The sequence below is a fragment of the Plecotus auritus genome, assembly GCF_963455305.1.
Source record: "Plecotus auritus genome assembly, chromosome: 5".
In the NCBI taxonomy this organism is placed as follows: Eukaryota; Metazoa; Chordata; class Mammalia; order Chiroptera; family Vespertilionidae; genus Plecotus; species Plecotus auritus.
This window is the reverse complement of record NC_137776.1, coordinates 134,571,535-134,599,171: the sequence shown is the minus strand read 5'-3', so window position 1 is coordinate 134,599,171 and position 27,637 is coordinate 134,571,535. Positions and strand designations below refer to the sequence as shown.

Here is a 27,637-nt window from a genome sequence, read left to right as displayed (position 1 = left end):
AATTCACATACCATATAGCCCACTTGTTTTATTTTTTAAAATAACAAAATACACACTACTATGTATGTTATGGATCATATTTAGATGTGAAGAATTAGATTTCATCCCATAGCAACTGTTGAGCCAATTGCACGTTTGTAGAACATTAAGGCAGAAAAATTACCACTCCCTAAAGCAAAATGTATTCTAAATCTGTGCATAAATTTCCCAATTGTATATGTATCTAAAACCTTCAAGATTTCAGTCATGGAAATTTTAGTCACATATAAACCTGAGAGATTAAGTGCACAGTTCTACTCTCAAACATTTTTGTATTTTACACCAATAGAATGTTTATGTACATAAAAATAATAAATAACTACATTTTTACCACTGAGGTGTTTTTTTTTAATCTCGAAAGGGGAATTCTTTATTAAAATAGGAAGATGTGGGATTTTATGTGCACATGCACATAAATAGGCTCACTCATTCTTGTGTCTTCTTAGTGGCATGATAAATCATAGCATTGTGAAAAAATTTTCAAAAAAATAAATTTATTTCATAATATGCTAATGTAGACATATCTTCCCTCTTGTCAAATACTTCCAAGTTAACAATTTATACCTCAAAAGTTCCCCCCCAAAGGAATGTTATGAAATAGTATGAAGTGCTTATTCTAACTCATGAAAACAAACTATTTATATAAAAAGCTAGCGACTGTAATGACCACAACGACCATAACGACCGTAAGAACCAGTCGCTATGACACCCACTGTGGCCAGCAAATGGGCCCGATCAGGGGGTGGGGCCGGACGGCCAACCTCGAGGGCCCTCCCTCCTGCTGGCCTGCCCCTGATTGGACTCTCCCACCCTGATCAAGAACGGGCCTCCAGACAAACGCCCCTTCCCTTCCCCTTGGCCAGCCCCACCCCACCACGATAGGCCAGCAGCCCCTCCCCCCAGCTGGCCCGCCCCTGATCACACCCCCCACACCAATAGGGGCCAGGACTGGCCAGCCAACCTCCTGCAGCCCCTCCCCCCAGCTGGCCATGCCCCCGATGGGCCCCCACCACCCTGATCGACCCGCAGCCCCTCCCCTATCTGGCCCCACCCCTGATCGCCCCCACCCCATCAGGGGCAGGGTCAGCTGGCCAACCACCCATAGCCCCTCACCCAGGCCACTGGCCCCTGATTGGCACCCCAACCCCAATCGGGGGTGGGGCCTGCCAGCCAATTGCCCAGGGCCCTTTCCCCCAGCCAGCCCAGCCCTGATTGGGCCTCAATCGGGACAGGCCGGCTGGCCAACCTCCCGTCATCTCCTCCTCCCAACAGGCCCAGCTCCGATCCGCCCTGACTGGGGCAGGGCCGGCTGGACCCCACCCGTGCACGAATTTGTGCACTGGGCCTATAGTTAAATTATAAACAATAAAACTGACCAGAAAAAAACTTTCATCTAGGGAAAGCTAACTGAGGAAGGTAAAAAAGGCAAATGACAGCTGCCCTAAATCCTTTGAAGAATGAGATAGGTCTTTATTAAAAAAAAAAAAAAAAAAGAAAATTAAAAAAAAAAGAAAAATAGCAAGGTGGAGACTTTTCCCTTTAACAGGGCATGTCAACAATGTTATTTTTCTATTTAACTATCATTTGGCTCAAAAATAAAATGGTGAGAGTAGAAGTAAACTTTTCCTAAGTTAAAGACAGCAGAAAGAAAAGAGAAATGAGGAATGAAGGTGGAGAGAATATACTCTTTGTGGTATAATTAATTGGAAAAGTGTGAAGAGGCCAGGGAATACCAAGCATGCTGAATTCCTTTTAACTGGGGGTCAGATGGGGCAGAATGGCAGATCAGAATTAATTTGAGTAGTATGGCTGCTATCTGGATTAGTGTGATGGTGATGGGATGGGGAATGCATAAAGACTACCAGTATTATGGGACCTTAGAACTAGGTGAGGCACAAGAAGAGAAGACTGTGCAACTGGATGTCGTTATTGCAAAACATTTGTCATCTGTGTTTGTGTCTCTACTAAATTGCAACATTAATTTTTGTAGAAGAGAATTTTTAAAATATTAGGAAGATTTCATCTTTTGGTTTTCTTTTGGTTTATTAAATTTTAATTAATCCAATGCCCAGAAATAAACTTCTGAACTAGCTGATGTACACAGGGAAGGAGTCAGTAAATATTAATCAGAAAATAGATTTCTAACTTCAGTACAATTCTGTCTTACCCACTGACCTGTTTGGGAATGTCTATGGCCTTCTAACTTTATATACATATTTTGCTTTCTTTCCTTTTTTTATATTGCATATTCCCAAATTGGGATAGTGATGGAATGATATTTTATTTACATTTGAAAATGTGTATTTAACCATTCTGTATTTGGGAAGCAAACAAAAAGTTTATTACTTACATAACACAAATTATAGAAAGACTGATAAAATGTTTTGACTATAAGATACAAACAATACAATATGACCTTGACGAAGGGCATTCCTATACCCTGCCATGGAGTATGGGTGTCCATAGTTTTTAGGTTGATTAAAAGGGGACACAGGTTTTAAAAAGTTCAGAATCACTGCGCTGGGATTGGTATTTGAGGTAAGGTACTTTAACTACTTGGTAGTAAAAGAGAAACTCACACGGCTTATTTCATTTATCATCTTTGGTCAATAAAACCAAATGAAATTAAAATAATATGTCCCTTTCTAATAAGAGATGATCTCAGAGTGTCACAGTATACAATGGGACTAATGTAAGGAGAAGAAAAGTTACAAAATTTTAAGTTAGTCAGAGATGGTAAAAATTTACCTTAACTTGGGTCTAATATTAAAATCAAACAAATATTGCCAGAACTTTAAGTCAGGTCATTAACTAAACAGAGGCAATAGCTTTGCTGACTGATCAACTTGATTTGCAAATGCAGATAATATAATGCTATCTTTCTTGGCCTATACAAAGGCAATTCCTAAAGAAGAAAGAGACTATCTTGTTGTAAGTACCTGTATTTACAGGTAGGTATCTCTGTAATGCAAAAATTAAAATATCAAATATATTGTTTAATTACAACAGTACTTAAAATTACAGTGAACTAAAGTTTAAAAGTGAATTAAAAAATAAGGAAAACAGCAAGTTCCCCTATTTTCAAACACGTAAGATAGAATATGGATATAATAAAAATTAGAAGACTCTTACAATCTTTGTCACCACTAATCAATATAGAATCAAAGATAAAGATGGTAGGTAGAAGGATTAATAAAAGGTCATTTGTGGAACAGAGCTATAACTGTTTCTCTAATAAAATATATTTAATAAGCTTTATGTATATAAATTTAGCCCTGACTTTTCTTTATAAACAGGCATATAAATGAGGATAAATAAATTGTTCTCAAAATTAGAATTCTATTTTCAGGGGTAAAAAATATTTTCTAAGATAATCTCAATGTGTTCTGTGGATTTAATAATTCAAACATCTACTGAAAAATCACTTTAAAAAAAGAGGAAATAATTTTTTAAATGAACGTATTATAAAGTTTAACATAGAATACAGTATGAATTTCAAGCATAAACCATGAAACCAAAGGCATACAATATGGATTAAATTTGAAGTTTACCTTTCAATACTTTCTCATCCAATGTCCACAGCAGCTGCAGATTGCCAGCTCCCTTTCCATAAGATGTCCCAAATGTCAAACAGTGGAGGTTTTCTAACCTCATAGGAATTACTACAAAAAAGGAGTTGGTCTATGGTCACAAGGTAAGTCCTTTATTATATTATGCAGTTTTGTAAGTTTTTGAATGTGACACATTAATAACCTAAGGAACCATATGGAAAAAGAAACTTAAAAAAATTCACAAAACTGCACAATACTGTAAAATGAAAAGCTGAGTCTATGTGTGTGAAATGAGTGGGAAGGGAAACTTACCTTACAACTAAAGAACAACTCCATTCTGCTGCAGTAATCTGAAATGGGCATGACAGCACCAGCACAGTGCTGGCTGCGGGGTTGCAAAGAGAGGGAGTTGGCAATCTACTGATGTTGGGGACATTAGACACCTAAAAGGAAGAAAAAGAGGAAAACAAATTCCAGATTTATCAACTGTCTCACCACCATGGACATATTTTGCACATTTTAATAAATTTAGGTGGTTTGAATGTTAAATTTAGGTGAAAGTAACTTGTTTAAATAATAATATATCATACTTTTCAAATAAAATGCAAACAACTTCAGAAAAGCCAAATGGACTCATACACAAAGATGTCTCATTTAAAATCACTAGCAATATCCAAAGGACGGTTGCAAATATTTTAAATTCAGATGTGTAGTAATAGCACAAATCAAATTAACTGTAATTAAGTATTTTAATAAACTAATCACTTGGCATTCTCCTAGTCCAAGTAACATTACATGAAAAGGTAATAAGTATTTACTTATTTTCGTATTGCCTACCTAGAGAAAATACCACCATATTCATATATTCTTGCATATTCACAGTTTTGGGGGTAAAACATCACATTTATCTTGATAAAGACCCCTGAAACAGTGCTAATTTGGCAGTATAGTGAAATGTTTGCACATAATATTGAAAAAGTTAAAAAATATTTTAACATTGCCAGAAGTTCTAATATGAGCTATCACATGCTAGTATTTTCTCTTGAGGTACTCTTACACATTTTCATCTATGACTAATTTAATAGAGACGGAAAACATTTGTACTTGATTTTAAAGAAATCCCATACTGAACAGCATATGTGCAATTTCCATTATATTTCTAAATTAGCATTTAACTAGAAAGCAGGAAGACAGCAACTACATCAACAATAAAATTGCAAGTTTCGGTGTTATTTGGATTTGTAGAAGAAAAACTGGATGACATATCACATTCTTAGTGAGACAGTTACTATTAATTACTGGAAAAGGGAATCTAATATTACCAGATGGATGAAGCTCATAGTTTTGGCCGTAAGCACCTCCAGGATTTAAATTCAATTGTTTAGAACTCTGGTCATTGAAAGGTGGCAAAATAACTACTAAATAGAAGATAACATAAATTTACTTGGGGCTTTGAAAAAATTTGGTATTTAAAATGTTATTCAAATTTGAATAAGCGTGTGAGATATGTAATTCAAAAGCATTTAAGGCATATTATAAAAGCCACACTATTATAAAGCTCTAACTATAGAAGGATATATTACCTAGTTTAACCCTTGCTTGAAGCTCACTCCATTCTGAAAATATATAGCATTAATTCTCTGCCTAGTGTAAAAATACCCAACAACCCTTTTCCCTTGTAATTAGAACTTACTTTGGAAGAAAAAGAGGGTTTCAAATATTCTTTTTATGAAAGTTTCCCTGATGGGATTCAAACTATGCCAAATTGCAGTAAGTCGAAATAGTGAACACTATTAATAAGGGTTCAAATCCTTCTTAGTTGGGCAGAGTAGACTTACCAGTCATGTATTGTTCTGGTTCACATTTCCTGTCATCTAGCTTTATTTTCTTACTATTATTTTGAACATGTCAGTTAACATTTGATTCTTCACAAAGTTCATGTTATGTGTATTTCCACACTATTCTCAAGTAACATATAAACATGCAATTAATGAAAGTGAGCAAGTGCATGGTGACTTCTGAATACACACAGCTTGAAAATAAAAGATTCAATCTTTTATTTAAAAAAACTGGAGCTAGTCCAACCCTTGATTAAAGTTAATAATTTATCCCCAGGGGTTGGGGATAGAATCTTAAGCTCTGTAAGTGATTTCCTTGAGGACAAGAACTTAATTTCAATCTCTAGATCCTACCAAGTTCCAGGTAGTATGCATAGGACACAAAAGATGTTGAGGAAATCCTATATAATAAAAGGCTAATATGCAAATTGTCCCCACGGGCAGAAGTTCGACCAAAAGGAGTTAGATGTGTACTGACCATCAGGGGGCAGCATGGAACGAAAGGAGGCCCTGGCTGGCAGCCAGCAGCCGCTTGGGACCCTACCCGTGTCGTGCACTGGGCCTCTAGTATTTTCCTAATGAATAAGACTGGAATCTGTAACTAAGTAAAGAAACTTATCTGTTGCAAGTTTTCCAAAAGGTCACTTTAATTTTTAAAAAAGCTTTAAATATGACTATTTAAAGACAAAGTAATCCCCCCACAGGTGAGAGAGTTTTCAGTTTTGTTAACCATTAAATAGTTTACCAGAAGATCTAGAATAAAAGAACAATACAGATAATGACTCAATTGTCAAAACTTAATACTAATCTTAAGGACAATTCAGAGATTATTGCAACCATATATACAACTAAAGCCATTAAATAAAATTAATTAGGGCATATTCAAAACTCTGAATATACCTAAAGTTCATTACACACTCTAGTAAAATAGATTTGTACTCTAAACATCTAACTATAAAGATAATTTTGATTTGATGCCTCACTGAGGGCAAATGGGATATGAAATGGAAAGGAGGAGGAAATAGTCCCAGAACCTTTCACTATAATAGAGTAAAATTTGTTATAGGTGTTAGAAAATAAGATAAATGTATAATAACTTCTTTGCCTTATATTAAACTTTTACCATAGGTTTTTTTGGGTCCATATAAATTCATATAAGTGAAATTTTATGCATAATTTGACTTTATTTTTCCATTTATCTGTGCTTCACTTTTAAAACTATATTACATCATATTTCTAAAAATGAATAAAGAAAATATATAAGCATGTTATCTGTAACTTCTTCATTTCCTAAGGAAGGTAAAAGGTGTATGGTGAACAAACTTAAGGGAGGCCATAAATCATAATAGAGTGAAGACAGCTGAGATGGATCTGAAGCTAAACATTTTGCAATATATAAATGTATCAAATCAACACACTGCACACCTCAAATTTACAATGTTAATGTCAATTATATCTTTTTAAAAATTTTTTCAACTATATCTTAATAAAAACATTTTTAAGTGGGAAAAAAAGAATATTTTAAAATTATCTGATGGAATCATAAAGGGTAAATGTTAACACTGATAGTGACAAGTTCTATCAAATACGGGCCTGAATTAGGAGTAAATGATGCAATAAAATACTCTCAATTATGGGATATATGATTTTATTAATTTTTACATAATTTTCAAAATATCAACATAATAAATTGGCAGCAGCAGACAAAATTAGAGGATAGAGCCCTTAGCAAATACGGACTTACCGCCAGGGTTTTACAATGGCCACACAACTAACATTTGAGACCAGATAATTCTTTGTCATGGGGGGGAGGGCTATCATGTGCATTATAGGATCATTAAAATGTAGCATATTTTTAGCAGTATCACTGGCCTCTATCCATTAAGTGCCAGTACCACATCTTCAACTATGACAACCAAAAAGTCTCGGGGGTTGGGTAGTGGGGGTGCAAAATTATCCCTGATTTGATAACCACTGGCTTATGAAGAACTCTATGACACCAAAATATTATCTAGCTAATGTATAGACTTTGATTAGGCAGGAGAAGTATTATTGTATTATGAATTTAAATGATCTTAAGAACATATAAAAATTTCATTCATTACTTGAAATTCCTAATTCCTTTTAACATCTTTTTATATGTTGTAACCATTACACACATTATTTTGTATGTTTTTAAAAATTTAACATTTCACAAATATTTCCATGTAGTAACAATGATCTACAAATATTTTATTTTACTAGCTATATGATATACCACTATGTTAATATTACTGTTTGGTTAGTCATCTTCCTACTGTTGGACATACGAGCTTTTTCCAAATTTCCAATATTAGAGGTAGTCTGTGGAACACACCATTGTGTAAATTACTTTTTTGGGGGGTGGGTAAGGGTGAAATGGGGATAATAAATGTTAAATCCCAAATAGGACTACAGGATTAAAGAGCATAGACAATTTTATAGCTTTTTTATATTCTGATTATGATATTTAGAAATATTAAATTCTGCTCAGTGCAAAGTGCTTAATTGCTAAAAGGTGTATTAGAAAAGATGTGCTCTTATATTTTAATTTTAGTTTATCTATTTGATAAGACTAGCATTCCATCATTTGTCATAATCCAGACAAGGTTTCTTTTCTTATAAATAAGAATTTTTTTTTGCCAAATGTTCATTTCCCCTTATACCCAATTTTTATACAGATATTTGCTTATTAAAAAAGATGGAAACCTCTTTGAAAATATAAACTATGACATAAAACATCTACATTATAAAAGGCCAGGGGCCATCATGACCTAAATGACCAGACAGACTACCGGTCACCAGGAAGTGCATGGAGCACCTCTCGGTCCCTCCCCCACAGCCCACAGGCTCCTATCACAGCAAGGCTGGCAGCTGGCAGGCGGGCGGGGTGGTGGTGTTGGGGGGTGGGCAGGGTGAGGCGGGCATGGCGAGGTCGTTAGCCTCCAACCTGGGGCCGGGCCAGAGGCCTAACAACCTTGCTGCTGCTGCAGTGGCTGCAGATCAGGCCCGGAGAGAGGTCTGGAGAGAGGCCTGGAGATGCTGACTGGCATAGAAACCAACCAATCAGAACCTAATCTGGGTGAACTGTGAAGGCAGAACCTAAGGTGGGGCTGAGGAGGGGTTTTAAAGGCAACAGCTGTTTGGTGTAAGGTATAAGAAATCGGTTCAATTTTTTAATGACCCATTTGGCAGTATAATGCATATGGCTATCAGTCCAGATATAGGGATTATGTATTTTTGTCTGCCAAGAGCATCTCCTCCTGCTGAAAAAGGCTCCCCCCCCCTTTAAGCAATCCTATCCTATATAATCTATCTATACTAATAAAAGGGTAATATGCTAATTAGACCAGGATGACCGGCAATCTTCCAGACGTCCGACTTCCTTCTGGACAAAGCCATAGTGGTGGGGGCCGAGGCAGATGCAGTTAGGGGCAAACAGGCCGGCAGGGGAGGGCAGTTGGGGGCGATCAGGCCAGCATGGGAGGGCCACTGGGGGCAAGATCAGGCCAGCAGGGAAGGGCAGTTGGGGGTTACCAGGCTGGCAGGTGAGGGCAGTTGGGGGCAATCAGGATGGCAGGGGAGCAGTTAGGGGTGACCAGGCAGGCAGGTAGAACTGATTAGGGGCAATCAGGCAGGCAAAGGCAGTTAGGGGTGATCAGGCAGGCAGGCAGAGTGGTTAGGGGCAATCAGGCAGGCAGGCAGGTGAGCGATTAGGACCCAGCGGTCCCAGATTGCGAGAGGGATGTCCGACTGCTGGCTTAGCAGTCGGACATCCCCCAAGGGGTCCCCGATTGGAGAGGGTGCAGGCTGGGCTGAGGGAACCCTCCCATGCATGAATTTCGTGCACAGGGCCTCTAGTAAGGAAATAAAGCCAATGCCCTAGCCAGTTTGGCTCAGTGGATACATCGTTGGCCTGGGACCCAAGGATCCCGGGTTTGATTCCAGTCAAGGGCACATGTCTGGGTTGCGGGCTCAGTCCAATGTGCAGGAGGCAGCCAATCAATGTTTCCCTCTCATCATTGATGTTTCTATCTCTCTCTTACTCTCTGAAATCAATATATTTTTTTTAAAAAAGGAAATAAAGCCAATATGAGAAAAAAAGGGTCACATGAAACACCCAGAAATATAACTACTTCTGTATAAGCTTGGCAAAATCTTTCCAATTTTGATTACTTAGAAAGCAATAATGTTGAATAAATTTAAAATACAATAGGATCAGACAAATTTATTAATACCTTTATTCTATCTTTCTGGAAAACTAATAAACTTCCTAGATAGAAAAATGTTATTTTCCATATAATTAAGGAAAATGCAAATTATATCTCAAGACTAAAACTGCAAAAATAATAAAATGTTATGATTTTCTTTAGCTCACTAAAGAATCCTATGATCTAAATAATAATGAGAAAGAAAAAAATTAAAGGACTTTGTCCAACTACATACCTCTACCTCAACCAGTTGTTTGACTTTAAATGAATCTCTGGTAATTAAGTATAGCATCTCTCTAGGATGTTGAGCCTTTTTTTGAAAAAGCTCCTAAATGAAGTATGGGATCAAGTGAACTAGAGCAAACTCAAGAAATTTAAAGCATTTTTCTCTCCTCACATTATTAACCATAAATAGAACTAGTTGTCTTGCAAGAATGAGTGCTCAATCTAGATTTTAAAAGACTGTATATCTTCCAATACAATGAGTAGCTCAATGGCAAATAGCAAAAAATTATATATGGCAATATATATATATATATATATATATATATATATATATAAAATTTTATTGCCCTGGCCAAGTGGCTCAGTTGGTTGGAGCATTGTCCCACACACCAAAAGGTTACAGGTTTGATCTTTGGTCAGGTTATATACAGGATGCAAGTGATCAATGTTTCCCTCTCATATCAATGTTCCTCTCTCTCTAAAAATCAACAGAATATATCCTTGGGTGAGTATTTTAAAAAATTATTTAAAAAATAATTTTAGACAGAGAGGAAGGGGGGGGGGGAAGAGAGAGAAAGAGAGAGAGGGAGAGAGGGAGAGAGAGAAAGAGGGAGAAATATCCATTTGTTGTTCCACTTATTTATGCATTCATTGGTTGATTGTTTTATGAGCCCTGACCAGGATAAAACCCACAACCTTGGATATTGGGATGATGCTCTAATCAACTATGCTAGCCAGCCAAGGAAAAAAGTTTTTTTTAATGGAATGTTAAGCAAGGATGAGGAAATGGGATAATTCTTCCTTGTTGCTTTGGTAGAAAAAAGTATCTGAAAAGGCCCTGCAGAGAAGCTCCCTAAAACAGCCAAGTGTTTATATGAATCCATTTTAAATCCTCTCTCACATATATAATTTCTACCTTTAGTAATGGCCTTTATGACAACTGAATGTTTATATAGAATATACCCTCTTTGTTATTGGAGCCATTACTGTAAATAGAAAAGTTTATGATAATAAGTTGTTTTGACTCTAAATATTATTTTAGTTTTGGCAGTGATATCCTCTTATGAAGACCAACATTAATATTTTATTTATCTGGCAATAGTGAAGGAAGCTCTCGAGGCAAAGCATCGGTTAAAATGGTTATTACCATCACCAAGTTCAGGCATTTCATTATTAAAAAAGTCCCTCAGGTCCTTACCATGAACCCACTTCCAATAAATGTGGTTACTTGTGTAATCCACAGTATATATGAGGCAGGGCAAGTACATGGACACACACAAGAAATTACAGACTGACAATGAAGAGACAGAACAAAAGCAAAAATACAAACAAACAAAAACCTTCATAATACATAGCATACAGGCCTTTTGGTGTATGTTCAGTTACTGATATTAACAGATTTTTAGGGTATCAGTACAATTATGGATATTCATAATGATACTTCAGTAATCAAGAAAGGGTTAAATTGTGTTCAACACAGTACAAGGAGGCAGGAAATTTTCCATTGAATGATGAATTTCAGTTATGCAGAAAATTCAATTATGTGGAATACTGTATTCCAAATGATACCAGACCAGACAAATTAACTGGTATTCAATATTAACATAAACATTCAATAAAGTTAATTCCTACAACTAATATTTATCACACTCAGTATTAGCTTTTGTAAAAAAAAAAAAAAAAAAAAGGAATGATACTGAGATGCAAACTTTTACTGTGTATTTCCTTTAGAATGCTATGTGGCCATTTAAGTGGTTGGGATAAGCTGGCCATGAAAACCTTTTAGGCAGCCTATACATTGGTAATCTCAATAAGATTATCCCCACTAAGTACAATTCCAAGAACTTCTATTTCTTGAAGAGCAGAAATCATATTTTAAAACTGATATGCAAATACTAGGAGTCATGGACAAGCTAAAAATTTAGAGACATGAAATCTAATCAATTAAACCCTACATGTCCCCAAGGACTAGAGTGCTAAGTATCTGTAATTTATAGGTGTGGTTTTTTTTCACTCTTCTACTTGTTCCTGTGAAGGAAGGCAATATGCTTATACCTCACAATACCACATGGAAGTGAGGTAGATGGCTTTAAATAGAGAAACTCTAGGATGTGTACAGAAGTCTTTTCTCTTACAATACATGATATAAGTAAGTACATAAATCAATTATGCTTAAAAACAAAACCCTAATTTATAATATGGGAACAAATTAAGATGTTATGTTTTACTAAAGCATAAAAACCAATTAGCAAATTAATTTAACAAAATTCTGTTTGGAGTCATAAAGTATAGAAAATAATAAACACGAAAGTATGCACTAAAAATAAACAGCTTCTGCAAAAAAACTTTAACACCCTGATTAAAATATTACTTCTTCTTATTACAGAACATCAGTCCTTTATGAGCATAAAACATCAAATATATTTTTGAAAACTTTGGCTGAGGAGAAAAGTCTAATATAAATGTTGTTTGTGAAATATATCACAGAAGTAAGTATTAAAACAACATTTGGTGTTCCATATCAAGAGAATGTCCGTATACCAAAAGTGTATGTGTGTATATATGAAAATAAATATTCTAATAAAGGTATAAATAATTTTTAATGAAATATTTTTATAACATACTTTTTTGCATTCTCAGATTATACATTGAACATAATATTTTCTTGTTAATTGATGATTACCATTATGAACATTATTCTATCTGTTAGATTATAGCGATATTCTCAGGGGTATCACATGAGGGACTTCTGATATGCTTAAAGCTGTTTCACTTCTGTATTAAAAATAACTTTGAAAGGCTGTAATTTTATGATACTTCAGTCTCCTCCCTTCAGAGTGTTACCAATATGTCTTTTCTAAACAGAATATAAAATGACTACTATAAATCTGTTGATATAAAGCTTGCTGTATCATAACTTTATTTTATACATAATTCTAGATTAACAGGTTCTGAGCAAAGACCTAAAAATGGCTTCATGACATTCCTAAGGGATAAAACAAAGGGATTTTTAAAAATGATGACTGATTTTCAAATTTGTGAAATAACCAAACTATAAATGCCAGTTAAATAGGTAGTACTGATTAAAAAAATAATTGAGTGTTTTACCAAGTATTGAGTGAATAAATATAATGCCCCTCTACTCTATTCTCAAGAACAATATGAAATAAGTATGAATTTAGAATATATAGTGAAAGTTAAAAAAAGACCTTTAGCTGGCAAAGATTCTTAAGACATTTTTAGGCATGTATCAAAAACATCTGGGGCAAGATTAAACAATTTACATCTGTTATTTATGTCACAGCTAATTAAAATTTTGTTACTAAGCAATAAACTTCCATAGAAAGCACATAATTATTAAGAATATTTGCAAGGTAAGCATTACCCAAAAAACTACCAGTCAGACAACGACCAACCAGTATATTGGGAAATATCTAAAATTATACCTGATATAAACCAGGCAAACAAAATTAATTTACTTGCACTGGCACAATTTTTATCTATTAAAAATAAAAAGCAGACCACACAGGAGAAATAAAAGAAACAATGTTTCTATTGTTCATTGCAAATTTTTATGTCATCCAGGAGAACAAGATAAAAAAGGCTTTAGAAAAAAGAAGGAATAAATTTTTATGCTGACAATAATAGATAGAACTTTTGGATCAACACCTACCGATTTTTTTCTACTGTTTTCCAGATCTTTGAGTTCATTCTCGATTTTTGTGATTAAGTCCCTGAGTTCATCAAGATTAGTGCAAATAAGCTAAAATAAAACACAAAAACACAGCTTGATAACACATAATATAAAACACCCAAAATGTGGTAACAGAAGTTGTTTCAACACACACTGAATTCACAATTATTTGTAATAGCTAAAACCAAAGAAAGCTCCGCAATTTATATTTTAAAAGATATTTTTTATGATGTATGAACTTCAGGCTTAGTATAAAAATAGCTGAAATTTCAACATTGGTGTTTTCACCTCTCTTCCCTATCCCTCAGTTTGCTTTAAAATACAGGTAACTTTAACATTCCTAACTTTCAGCCCAGAATGACAAAGATCTGGAAACTCACCCTAGATTTCACAGGTTACTGAATCACCTTTTAAGAAATACTTCACCAGGCAGTCTCCTAGTAGGTGAATAAATGCACCCCTGGAGAATTGTCATACCTTTGCTTTGGTTTGCTAACTACACAATTAAACAAGCTGTATTATTGGTGTTGGGATTGCTAATAAAGGACTTTAACTACATGTGATATATTCAAAGATATAAATGAAATTAAGTACATATTCTTAATATGATCTTAGTAGTCTTTTAGTAAGACCATCTCCACACATTTCCTTTCATAATTGTGTGGCTCATTTTATTTCACTTGGTAATATTAAAAAATGGCCAAAATAATTGGTTTTTAATTATTAATAATCAAACTAGTTTGACTTAATTACTAAAGTTTTAAACTGTAAAGTGTCAGCAACAAAAATATTAGTAACTACATTTTAGTTCTTGTAAAATTATTCTGAGTTTTTCCAATTAGTTTAATACACTTAACATTTTTCCTAAAATAATTTAAGCTCATATTTTAAAACAAAACTACAACCACCTACAGAGGAAAAGTTTTAGATTAATGAAAGTCTTGCTGTAATGTTTATACTATGTGATAATTTTAAAAATATACTATACTTATAAAGCTATTAATTCATTGATTTATCAGCCCTTGTTTGTTTGATTCATTAATTTATGTGTAAGAATACTGTTTTCCTAAAAGTCATACTTTCTTTTAAAAGAAACAAATAAACAAAAATGACAAAGGAAAAGTGTTACAAGATCATTCCTAGTGACTAATGAATAAAACAGGAGACTAGGAGCCCCTTAAACTTCCTTTATTATTAGGCTGAATTATATGAAATTGCTGATATGCCTTTGATCTACAAAAATGGCAATATGGCTCAACCTAATAGACTAAGGAAAATTTATCACAGATATTATAAATTATAATTAATATTAAAATACCATTATTAGAAATAGCTACATAATTTCAAACTCACAGAACTGACAAAGCAGGTAAGATTATATAATTAAGTAACTCAAAACAATTCCAGAGTAGAAAACAGTACACAATATATTAGCAGGACAATACAACTAATACTTATTACAAATTATGCATTCCCATTTGCCAGTCTAGAGTTATGGAAGAAATGCTGATAGTCAAGCAGTGGAGTGGTTAACCATGTAAGTGCCTCAAGAATGAAATTGTCTTCAATTTCTATTAAAGCCTAAGAACAATGTTGGCCCTATACCAGATTTTAAGCAAGAATTCAGTAGAAACTAAACTTCCCACTATATAATCTGCTATTATGACTCTCATGTAAAATTTGCCCCACAGCTTACAGATGGTTGGTTAAACCCCTTTTCACTGAACTTGGTGTACTAGTTCATATCACACAAAGATTTCTAATTTGCACATATAGCAAAGCTCAGAAGAATTTTCACTTGCATCTTAGCTGTCTCATTTTACAAAAAAATAATGGCATATTTTGCATATAGTTTTTAGAAACTTATAGTTACAATGAAAACATATATTCCAACAACTAAACACACCCTTAAAAAGGTAAAGATCTTTTAATTAACCATTAGCCATGAGGTCAACAAATATTTATATTCAATTTAAAGGAATAAATAACAGTTCTGAAGTCAAACCATGAATGATTTCCACAGTCTATGAGCTATATAAAATAACACTTTCAAGTGGCTTACCCAGTTATTTAGTTGTACTAAATCAGTGCTCCTCAAACTTTAATGTGCATAAGAATCACCTGGGAATCTTGTCAAAATGTGGTTTTTGATTTAATAGGTCTGAGGTGGGACCTAGGATTCTGCATTTCTAACAAGTTCCCAGGTGTGGTCTTCAGATCACACTTTTGAGCAGGAAGTTATTGAATGATTATGAATTATAAAACTGCATGGCTACTGAAACCTTCTGGTACTAAGGAGCTAATGAATATGGAAATTCATAAAGATAAATTTCTGAACAGGGGATGGAATACTGAATTAAATGCACAATGAGAAGACAACTATTTCTTAAAATAACTGACATGACTTTTAAACATAAATTTTGTTGAATTTGAAAATCAAAAGTTTTAGCAATGTTTACTTTTACATTATCTTAAAATGACTTAATATTTTAACAATTTATACCCTTTATCTATAATAATAAAAGCGTAATATGCTAATTAGACCGGATGTCCTTCTGGATGACCTTCTGGACGAAGCCGCGGGTAGCAGGAGGCCAAGGCAGAAGCAGCCGCCGTGGTGGGCAGGAGCTGAGCCCCTTGCATGAATTTCATGCATCGGGCCTCTAGTATATTAATACATACCTCTCTCTACATAAATTTGTACTACATACCTAACATACTGAAAATAGGGTCAAATTACACTACTACAAATTCTTGTATAGGAATATAATTCTAATTTTGTTACTAATATTGAAAGAAAAAATAATTTGATTTATGCAACTGTCCTAGTTCTTCTGTTTTGCAATGTAAGGCATATGTGTGGCCTTTAAACTCAACTCAACTTCAAATGATGCTTTTAAAAATACAGCCAATCCATTAAGTAAAGTTCGCCTTAATAAGGAAAACAGATGCATTTCTTGAATGAAGCAAAACACCTTATTAAAACCTCTTTCTCATTACCTTGAATTTGAAAAACATATCTGAGGCTCAGGGCCTCGGAGGGGCTGGGGGAAAGCTCCACAGCAGCTCAGATTACAGTTGGACTGCATTGCCAACACTCATGAGAGCACTTTTCAGTCACACTGCAGGGGTTGAAGAGTTTTATCCCTCAAGAAGAACCTCTTTAAGGCAGTCTCAATCTCCCCTCAAGTTAACCTTTCACTTGATGCAATCCATGACACAGCCACAAGCTAAAGGGACCAAAAATATGTAATTTGGTCCAAACCTTGGCCTAGGCCAGTGGTCGGCAAACTCATTAGTCAACAGAGCCAAATATCAACAGTACAATGATTGAAATTTCTTTTGAGAGCCTAATTATTTAAACTTAAACTTCTTCTAACGCCACTTCTTCAAAATAGACTAGCCCAGGCCGTGGTATTTTGTGGAAGAGCCACACTCAAGGGGCCAAAGAGCCGCATGTGGCTCGCGAGCCGCAGTTTGCCGACCACGGGCCTAGGCTAAAAAGGTGTATACATGCTAGTTAAAACTAACAGTTACTAACCTAAGATAACACACTGGTAGAGAAAACCACAGAACCTGGGATTCATCCTTCTTCTACTATATCATGTTCTTTAAAGGTCTTTCTAAACAAAACAAAACAAAACAAAACAAAACAAAACAAAACAAAACAACATCTAACAACTGGAAATGTATTATAGTTTTAGGATTTAATTTACTATATCTAACCTCTCACTTATATTAAATGGCAATTATTAAAAGGCCCGCTCTTCAACTCAAGCGGCAGAAATGTGTGTACGTAGTAGAGGAGAAGTCCCATAGAGATCAAAAGAACCCCATTACCACATCTCAGAAAAATTACAAAATAATTCATTCCTTACTTTATTACTACTTCAAGTTAGAAACTCAGTAGGTTTGAGAGATGTGTACTCTATTTGTTCCAAAAGCAGTAAGGTAGCATATAAAAATAAAACAATATAGTAAATTACATTAAAAAGCAAAGGGATACAAGGCAGAAAAGTCAGAATGAACAGGTCCAAATGAAATGGATCATGTTCACTACCATTCTAATAAAACATTCCTATATATCTTATTATGAAAATTGTGAGCAAAACACAACATGCATGGTGTAAATTAAAAATATATACTGTATTTAAGTTAAAATTATATTAATATCTGTTAAAGCTGACAGGAAAATTCACTGCTTATGATCACCGTACCAGCAATAATGAGTTCTTCAAAACTTGCAAATAAGAATATCTTGTGTGACGTAAAAAAAATTAAATCTGATTAACAAGTTAAAGTATTTTTACTACTATATGATTAAAAACAGATGTTTTTCTCAATGTACTATATATATTTAAAAATTAAAAGAATTTTAAGGTGTAAATAAAAACCCATGCTGTTAAAAGTGAAACAAAAAGCTGAAGTTGGAAATACTTATCTTAAGAGGTAGCAATTCAAAATAATAATCAAAAGGCCCTTAACAAAGTTAAGCACTTAAAACTCTAATTTTAATTTTGGTCCCAATTTGTTACATTAGGGCAGTACTTTATTTCACATTCCTTAGTTTCTTCATTGGTTAAATGGAGGAACATAGTCGTTGTTTTTTTTAGAGGTATTAAGGTTCAGTGAGTTTATGCTTACATTTAAAAACAATACTTTTTCCTGTGCAAAGCAGCCTTTAGGATAAATGACATATAGAACAGGAGCAAGTGTGCATTATATGAAAGACTGATTACCAATGAAAAGCGGAGTCATGGTAACTAAGGCTTTTAAACTATTTTAAAAACTTGTTTTAAAATAAGTTTTAAACTTATTTTGACTTGACACACTAAGGTTTTAAAATACTTTCTAAAAAATAAAAAAAATACTTTCTATGACTTATAATTATGTACAAAATGAGAATTCATATATGAGATTTCTTTCTCAATTAAACAAATTAAAATAAAAGGCTTTTTGGTAAAAATTAATTTTATTAAAATAAAGGTATTGTCTGATTTTTTGCAACTATTTCTAACTAAAAAAAATTCTGACAAGTTCCCCTATATGCCAACTGTATAACTCAACCTAACACTAGAGTAGGGCTAAGCATAAGTTTTTCCCTCTGGTTAAATATAATGATGCAAATAATATTACTTGGTTCTTTTCACTTTTCAAATTCTTATAAGCTTAATCATGAGATTTCATGATTTATGAAACATGACCAAATCTAAGATTTCTTTCAAGGACTTAAGCAGCTGGAGAAAGTGGTAAAGGTCTAATGATACATGCTCTTGAGCCAATTCCTAACTGATTTTCCTACTCATAACACAGTATTTTTTTGTCTAAAGCATCTGGCATGCTTATTTGAAAAAAAAAAAATAATACCAAAAGAGAAAATAGTAAGCTCTATCATTTAATCCTCACAACAACCCTTTGAGGTAGGTACTATTATTATCCATTGTACAGATGAGGAATTGAAATCACAAAGAGGTTCAGTAACTTACCTAAGTTTCAGAGTTAATGGTAAAGTTGGCATTCAAACCCAAACTGCCTGGTTCCAGAATCCATATGATTAACCACTATGCAGATTACTGGTAAACCCACTGAATCAAGGATGAAACCCAGGAACTTTCATTTTTAATAAAGGCATCAGATTATTTTTATACTATCTAAGGTTTGAGAAGCACTTTTTTCTAAGTTTGATGTCACTTAGGAAAAAGTGGCACAGATATGGTTAGTCCTTTTACAGTACACACAAAGGAATAAATCCAATCCACCATTTGAATATCTACAGTGTATACTTTAAACAGGGATGGGATAATTATTTCCTTAAACTGAGGTATAGATATTAAGAAGGTATATAAATAAACCTGGATTCTTCTGGACATATATAGGCAGACAAGTTTGATTTCTACTTTAGTTGAGGTCAAAATAGGATTCACTTTAATTCATTAGGACTTGCAAGAAGGCATTTTAGAATAAACACCATGAAGCAAATCTTCCAGCTAAACATTTCTGTATAGTACTTTTATGTTTAATATTAGAAATGTGATACTTAAAACAACTTGGATAAAATAAATAATTTGCAGAATCTGAGGTATTAGTTCCTTCACAATGCTAGAGCTTTTGTGAAGGAAATAAATTCACTTCTTTAGTATATAATGATCAGTCTTCTTACATGTGGGGGAACTTCCAAATAATTTAAAAAACAAACTTTACATAAAATTATTTTGAGAGGCAAAATTCTTAAGTTTTGCATGTAATAACAAAGTTTACTACTGACTGCCCTAGCTGGTTTGGCTCAGTGGATAGAGCGTTGGCCTTCGGACTGAAGGGTCCCAGGTTTGATTCCAGTCAAGGGCATGTACCTTGGTTGCAGGCACATCCCTAGTAGGGGGTGTGCAGGAGGCAGCTGATCGCTGTTTCTCTCTCATCGATGTTTCTAACTCTCTATCCCTCTCCCTTCCTCTCTGTAAAAAAACAATAAAATATATTAAAAAAAACTTTACTACTGATTAATACTATCGACTATTATTTGCTTATTTGAAGCAAATTACCTATTTCCTGGGAGACAGGTGTCCATTTCCTTTATGAATAATACCTTGGTATTCAAATTGTAAACGAGGCATAAGAACCACTATTGTCATGGTCTACACTGAGTGGCCATATTACTATGATCTCTGAATGCATAATAATCTGGCCACTCAGTGTACATCCTATATAATAAAAGGCTAATATGCAAATTGTCCCCTGGACCAGGAGTTCCACCAGCAGGCAGGCTGGCCAACCGCCCATGTCCCCTCCCCCTGGCCAGGCTGGCCAGACCCCACCCATGCATGAATTCATGCACCAGACCTCTAATACATACACACACACACACACACACACTCTGAGTGGCCAGAGTAGTAGTATGCGTTCAGAGATCATAATAATCTGGCCACTCAGTGTATTTCCCATCTTTAGCCAAACTAACTCTCTCTGTCTCTCTGTCTCTGTCTCTCTCTCTCTCTCTCTTTCTTTCTTTCTCCAATGCCTCTTTCTCTCTCCTCTCTCTCCCTTCCTTCCTTCACTCATTTATTTAAAACAGCACAATCTAGCAAAACATGAACTTTTGACAAATTTCTGAGAGTGGTAAGTACATGGTTGGTAACTGATTAAAAGCCTAACTTAAGACAGCGTTTTTAAAACTATTTGTTTACAACCCATGGTCAAATATACATTGCATGTCAGTGTCACACACACACATACACACAAACACACACACACAACACAATTAAAATCAAAGTTTCATGAAACAATATTACCCTTACTATATTGAACACATTCTTTTAATTTATTTCTATTTTTAACTTTGTTAACTTATAAAAGAAATGCTGGTCATGCAATCCACTGATTTCATAGTTTACTAATGAATACCACCTGCTTATTTTAAAATACGGTCTATGTCAGTCATTACATATAAAAGTCCATCCACTAAGATAGGAATGGAGACAAATACCAACATCAGGCCAGAATACTTTGAAGGATTGAGGAAAAAAAATGAGTGAAAGAAATAGCAAAGGCTAGTATGACATCAGTGGAAGAATGACAATATACTACTATAGCATTAAAAAACATGTACAAGCAATGATAGAAAGGCCTCTAAATAAAAAGTAAATACACATTTTTTTACTGAATATGCTAGAACCAAGTTACTTTATATTTAAAATCATTCTAAGAATGTCATTAAAATACTCTATTTTAAAATATTAAGAGAAAAACACGTTTATTTTCTTTCTTTGTTGATTTAAAAATATTAATTTAATAGAACTATAAATAAAAGTAAATGTGTAAATGAAAGTCTTCCAAGAACAATTAGTAACTTTACCAAATAACTTTAAAAGAAACACTTCCAAAAACAGAACTTTTACTGAAAAATAGATGCATACATTTTTGGATATATGTAACTGTTAAACTCACTTTATATACTATCAATATTTTCAAAGTTATTACTCCTTTATTTTCTTCTTTACTTAAATTGACTCACAGAAACACATTTTAACATCATTTTTATTTTTGGCAATGAAGTATTGGGTTATAGAACTTTTGGAAATGAACTGGACACACTAATATAAAGAAATTTTTAAAGAAAGAATCATCTGTTGAAGAAAACACATCTTTTATAAAACAGAAAATAAAAATATTTAATGAGGGTGAGATTCTGCTTATTCTAGTATCAGCTTCAAACAAAAAACTCTTCATATAGTCACATGGTAGTCAGATAATTACTTTTTTCTTCTTGTAGAAATGTTTAAAGACAACTGAATTAACCTTTACTTAATATTCTTTCTAAAGTTTATATATAACTAAGAGTTAAAAGATTTGTTTTTCATATTAACAACTCAACCATTTCTACAGTGCCAAAATAAATAAAAATGGATCACCTTGGCAGTATTTCCATGCACATATATGGCTTGTTCTTGGAAGACTTTCATTTATACATTTACTTTTATATACAGTTCTATTAAACTACTTCTACAAAACAGTATAGTATATAAAAAAGAAATTTCTGACTATCAGAAAAAAATAGAGGTAAAAATTTGTTTGAAATACTAGCAGATTAACTCATAAGTACCAGTTATGTCTGTACTTGTAGGGAAAAAAAGTCACAGTTGGAAACGTTTCATTGAAAGTATGTGTGTGCTACAGTGGAATTTAGCCAATTTCTTTACAAACAATACAAACATTGAAACAAAACTTTAAAAAATGTTGAGAGAAAACTAAAACACTTACCTGAAATTCTGGTACAGTAGGTAACTTTGTGACAGTTTTCCTCTTCTTTGTGATTGCTTTTTTAGATATGGATTTTTTCCCTTTCAAGATTAAAAGAGAAAAACTTCATAATGCTGTTAATAACCCTTCATTAACAAAAATAATACATCGAACCTTGAAAATTCAATTATAACTAACAGATGGATTCCAGTGAGTCAAATAATGAATCAAAACAAGTCCTAGTAAAAGCAAACATTCAACTATAACTACCTATAACAGACACATAAACAAATGCCATATTCTTTATATAAGAACCAAATTATTACAATCTCCAATGTGTGGCACAGTATCAGAATTTACTGTAATAAGATTTATCAAAAGAGTCACATTACAACTCAGTTAAAATTTAATTCACAACTTAAAATGAGGTTACATAAGAAAAAAAAATCTTACCTTTAACAATAACTTATGTAGTCAGGAACCTGCATAGAATTATACTCTGAAGACTATGGTCTATTTAGCCAACCCAATGTAAAAATCCTCTCAATAGCTCAGAAAAAAAAGTTTTTCTATCCCTTTAGCTCTGCACTCATCTAATCTTTCCTCAAGGGCTGTCTTTGGCAGTATTCAATGACCAGTTGTAAAACAAAGTAAACATCTCCCTTTAAAGTGCACCTACCTAATCATTTATGTAATCAAAAATCACTGGGAAATATAAACTTATATTCTTAAAGAAATAAAATTCATAGCATAGATTGAAGTATATCTCTGTGTATTTAACCTGACAAGAGACATAATTCAGATCATGTTAAAAGTAAATATGTTTTGTGCTCACTTCGGCGGCACATATACTAAAATTGGAATGATACAGAGAAGATAAGCATGGCCCTTGCGCAAGGATGACACGCAAATTCATGAAGCGTTTCAAATTTAAAAAAAGACAAAAGAACAAAAGTAAATATTTTTCCCTCACTTGTAATTAGCAAAATCTTACCTAATAAAAGAGAAACATGCAAATTAACCATCATCCCCTACGCCCACAGCCAATCAGAGTATGAAAATTAACCCAACAAAGATGGAGGTTAATTTGCATATGCAGGCGCGCAGATCCGGTGTGAAGCCTGCTATGAGGGGAAGCAGGGTGGCGGAGGGAGCTACTGGAGTGGTGCTCCAGACAGAAGCGAGGACTTGCCGGCTCCGGGCGGCCCAGGAGCAGGGATGTGCTGGCTCCTGGGCGGCTGGGGAGTGGGGACTTGCTGGCTCCCAGCGAGAGCCAGGACTTGCCGGCTCTGGGTGGCCCAGGAGTGGGTATGTGCCAGCTTCCAGGTGGCCGGGGAGTGGGGACGTGCCTGCTCCCAGCAGGAGCGGGGATATGCCGGCTCCCGGGCTGCCGGGGAGTGGGGACTTGCTGGCTCCTAGGCAGCTAGGGTGGGGAGCGGGGACTTGCTGGGTCCCAGACGGCTGGGAGTGAAGCTAGGAGCCTATTCTTGCACGAATATAGTGCAATGGGCCTCTAGTCAACTAATAATAAGTTGGTTGTTAATGATTCAACAAACAAGGGATATAGGGCACTATACAATTTATGGGAATAACTAAGAATTATAAAATGGAAAAAGTCCTTCAAGAGCTTACAATCTATGTAATGGGATAAAAATTAATTGTAAATACTTAGAAGTTAATTTTAATTCTCAATCATTTATAGGGGAAAATTAAAAGTTACTGTTTTTTTCAAAAGGAAAAATGAGTTTAAGTACATAAAGTAACTTTGCTCTACATACACCCTATTGCTCCTTTTTAAACATTATCCTATGTAGAAAAGATCTTGCATGAAAACAGTCAATTAAAAAAAATTTAAATTTATAGGGGTGACATTAATAGGATCATATAGATTTCAAGTATACATTTCTATGATACATGACCTGTATATTGCATTATGTGCCCATCAACCAAAGTCAAATCATCTTCTATCACCATATATTTAGCCCCCTTTACTACCTGCCCCCATCCGCTCTTCCCACTGGTAACAACCATACTATTGTCTGTGCCTATGAGTTTCAGTTTTATATCCCACATGGGAGTGAAATCATATGGTTCTTAGCTTTTTCTGACCGATTCATTTCACTTAGCATAATATTCTCAAGGTCCATCCATGTTGCAAATAAACAGTATTCCATAGCATATATGTACACCTTCTTTATCCAATCCCCTATCAAAGGACACTATGGTTATCTCCATATCTTGGCCTCCATGGATAATGCTGCAATAAATATAGGAGTGTATATATCTTTGCAAATGAAATGTTTGAGTTTTTTGAGTAGATACCCAGAAGAAGGATTGCTGGGTCATATAGTAACCCTATTCTTAATTTTTTGAGGAACCACCATACTGTTTTCCATAGTGGCAGTACCAGTTTATATTCTGACCAGCAATGAATAAGGGTTCCTTTTTCTCCACAACCTCTCCAATACTTGTTATTACCTGTCTTGTTGATAAGAACAATTCTAACAGGTGTGAGGTGGTATCCCATTGTAGTTTTGATTTTCATTTCCCCAATAGCTAGTGAAGTTGAACATCTTTTCATATATCTGATGGCCATTTAAATGTCTGCTTGGAAGAGGTGCCTGTTCAGGTTCTCTGCCCATTTTCTAATTGAATTGTTTGTCTTGTGTTGAGTTGTATGAGTTCTTTATATATATTTTGGATACTAAAACACCTTGTCTGGAATTCCATCTTAAGGAGGAGGGAAAAAATGGCGGCAGAATAGACAGACGTGTCCCAAGCCTTGTCCCAGAGCAGATAGAAAGAACAGCTGAGGGTTGCACGGGGAGTGTTTGTTGGTGAGTTGAGGGACAGCTATGCTCCAGGAGATGGTGGGGGACTGCTGGACGGGGCTCCCCTGACCGGGCAGCCCCCACTGCTGCTGGGTTCCCTCCTGGAGCGACCCACTCGGATGCGGAGACCGCACCATCTTGAAGAGGAAAGTGGATATTATCGGAAGCCTGAAAATCTACAACTACAGCACCCACCAAACAGCTGTGAACCCAAGAACACCCGTCCCCAATTGGTGCAAACACGCGGAACCAGAGGAGCTCTACACTCCACCACGGAAAGGTCAGATTTCGCCTGGGATAAGGTGAGTTCTCTGGTCCTGGCAGGAGAGAGAAATGTGCTCACTGCGGGAGCTGGAGGACTGGGGGAAGTCTGTGCCTAGAAAAATTCGTGGCTGTTGGGGCTGGTGTGATCCGTGAATGTGGAAGGGGGTCCTTAGAGCTGCTAACAGAAAGGAACTCTAAAAAGCAACCCATTTTGACCTGATGCAAAAGGACAGCCTAAAAATTTAAAAAGTGTGCCAGCTGCTTAGACCCAAGGAGGAAAAAAGACTGCACAGACTTGCGTGCAGCCCCAGAGTTCGCACACTTATGCTGGCTATTTTTTGTTTGTTTTTTTCTTTTTCCTTTAAATCCTTGCTTCTGATTACTAAGCCCAATACATGGGATCACCCAATTGGGGACACCCTAAGAGACTGCAGGGGAAGTTGTTTTTCTGGAACCTGGGGATCAGAGCGGGGAATAACCATCAGAGAACCAGCTCTGGGGCAACCCACTCCCACAAACCGGTACTGAATGCCACAGGGAAAGCAGAATCTAAGCACTAGCTAGAGAGGACCTATAGACCCGGAGGTCAATCCAGAAACACTGGCACCCAGGGATTGAATCACAAATTGACTCTTGTGTAAACACAAATAAAGGAATACAAGAAATTAAGACACACTTGCCTGCTTAAAAATCAGGACTGGCTTACAACACTGAGGAGCAGTGGAATGCAGGGAACTGCAATACTGTCCTGACTAGGAAACAGGTGTGCCAAACAGAACAGTAGAGGAAGTGAATGACCTTCACTGCTGCACATTTTTATTTTTTTTTTCATCTTTTACTTAAGAAACTAATTTTTTCTTTTTTCCTCACTTGATTTTACCTTTTTAATTATTACATTTTTATTTTCAATCAGTATTATTACTACTGCTATTTACCTTTTTTTTAAAAAAAGTATTTTATTTTCTCTTTATTTTACTTTGGGATTAGTGTTCTACATTCTATTTTCATCTTCCCTTTAGCATCATTTTAATCTATCTCAACTCTACCTTTATGCCATCACTCTCTTCCTAACTTTTCCCCTTTTGTTGTCCTGTTTCTCTTACCCTTTTCCCACTTTAGATTTTCCCTATTCCTTCTTTTACCCCGTTAAAATTTCACCCTACTTATATATCTAATTTCATATCCCCTGCTCCAAGTCCATACACACCTCTCTTCTCTGTCTTCACTATCCAAAAAATTGTTTTTCTCTCTGTCCTTTTGTTGTTGTTTGCTTGATTGTTGATTATATCGATTTTTATGCTTGTTTGTGAGATTGTTTTGCTTGTTTGTTTGTTTTTTGCTTCTGTTTTTCTTCACCTCGCTTGATATTAGTTGTTGTTTGTAGTTTGCATTCACCTCCAGGTACTAGTTCCTAGCATTTGTTGGGTTTAGTGGCTGTTCTATTGGAATTTTCTCCCCATATATATAGTTTGTTCCCCTCTTCTTTCTTATTCTCTTTCTTTTCTCTCTCACTTTTTTTTCCTTTTCCCAATTTCATTTTTGCACTCCTTTCTTTCTTTTCTTTTTTTCTCTATTTTCTTCTCTTCTTTTTTCTCTCCTATCCTCTAATTTGCCTTCCTCTGGTGGTCACCTTCATTTGGGGTTATTAATATCATGAATACATTTCTGTTCAGTGCCTTGTGCATTGTACCTGGTTGTGTTGTACTTTGTGCCTTTAAATCAAAGCAGAAGAGAGAGAACTACATAACCAGACACCCGGAGAAGAGAGACCATGGGGAGACAAAGAAACAGCCCGCATATGAAAGAAAAGCAGGCATCACCAGAAAAGGAAGTAAACAAAATGGAGGCAAGCAACCTGCCAGAGAAAGAATTCAGAGAAATGGTCATAAGGTGGCTGAAAAGAATGGAAGACAAATTCGACAATATGTGTAAGAACCAAGTGGAAATGAAGAAGAACCAGGAAGAAATGAAAAATGACATCGCTGCTGTAAAGAACTCAATAGAAAGCATCAAGAGTAGATTAAAAGAAGCAGAGTACCGCATCAGTGAGCTAGAAGACAAGGGGGGGGAAAATACCCAAGTAGAGCAGCTTCTAGAAAAGAAAATTAAAAAGCAGGAGGAGAGCCTAAGAGAACTTTGGGACAACACAAAACAAAACAACATCCACATAATAGGGGTTCCAGAAGGAGAGGAAACTGAGCAAGGAATACAAAACCTGTTTGAAGAAATACTG

The 27,637-nt window shown here is 35.1% G+C and overlaps 1 protein-coding gene across 4 annotated transcripts in view; it reads right to left on the bottom strand.

The window, feature by feature from the left end:
- The window catches only part of BRD10 (bromodomain containing 10), a 107,963-nt gene that overhangs the window by 16,410 nt on the left and 63,916 nt on the right, over nt 1-27,637 (bottom strand). For 2 of the 4 annotated variants that reach the window (XM_080670551.1, XM_080670549.1), the window contains 2 exons: nt 22,331-22,410; nt 13,556-13,645 (listed from right to left, as the gene is read on the bottom strand). The exons of 1 other annotated variant lie outside the window; for it this stretch is intronic. In XM_080670551.1, the coding sequence (XP_080526677.1) occupies nt 13,556-13,645; nt 22,331-22,410 (170 nt within the window). The remainder of the gene's footprint in view (nt 1-13,555; nt 13,646-22,330; nt 22,411-27,637) is intronic. One more of the 4 variants, XM_080670550.1, reaches the window with a different exon arrangement.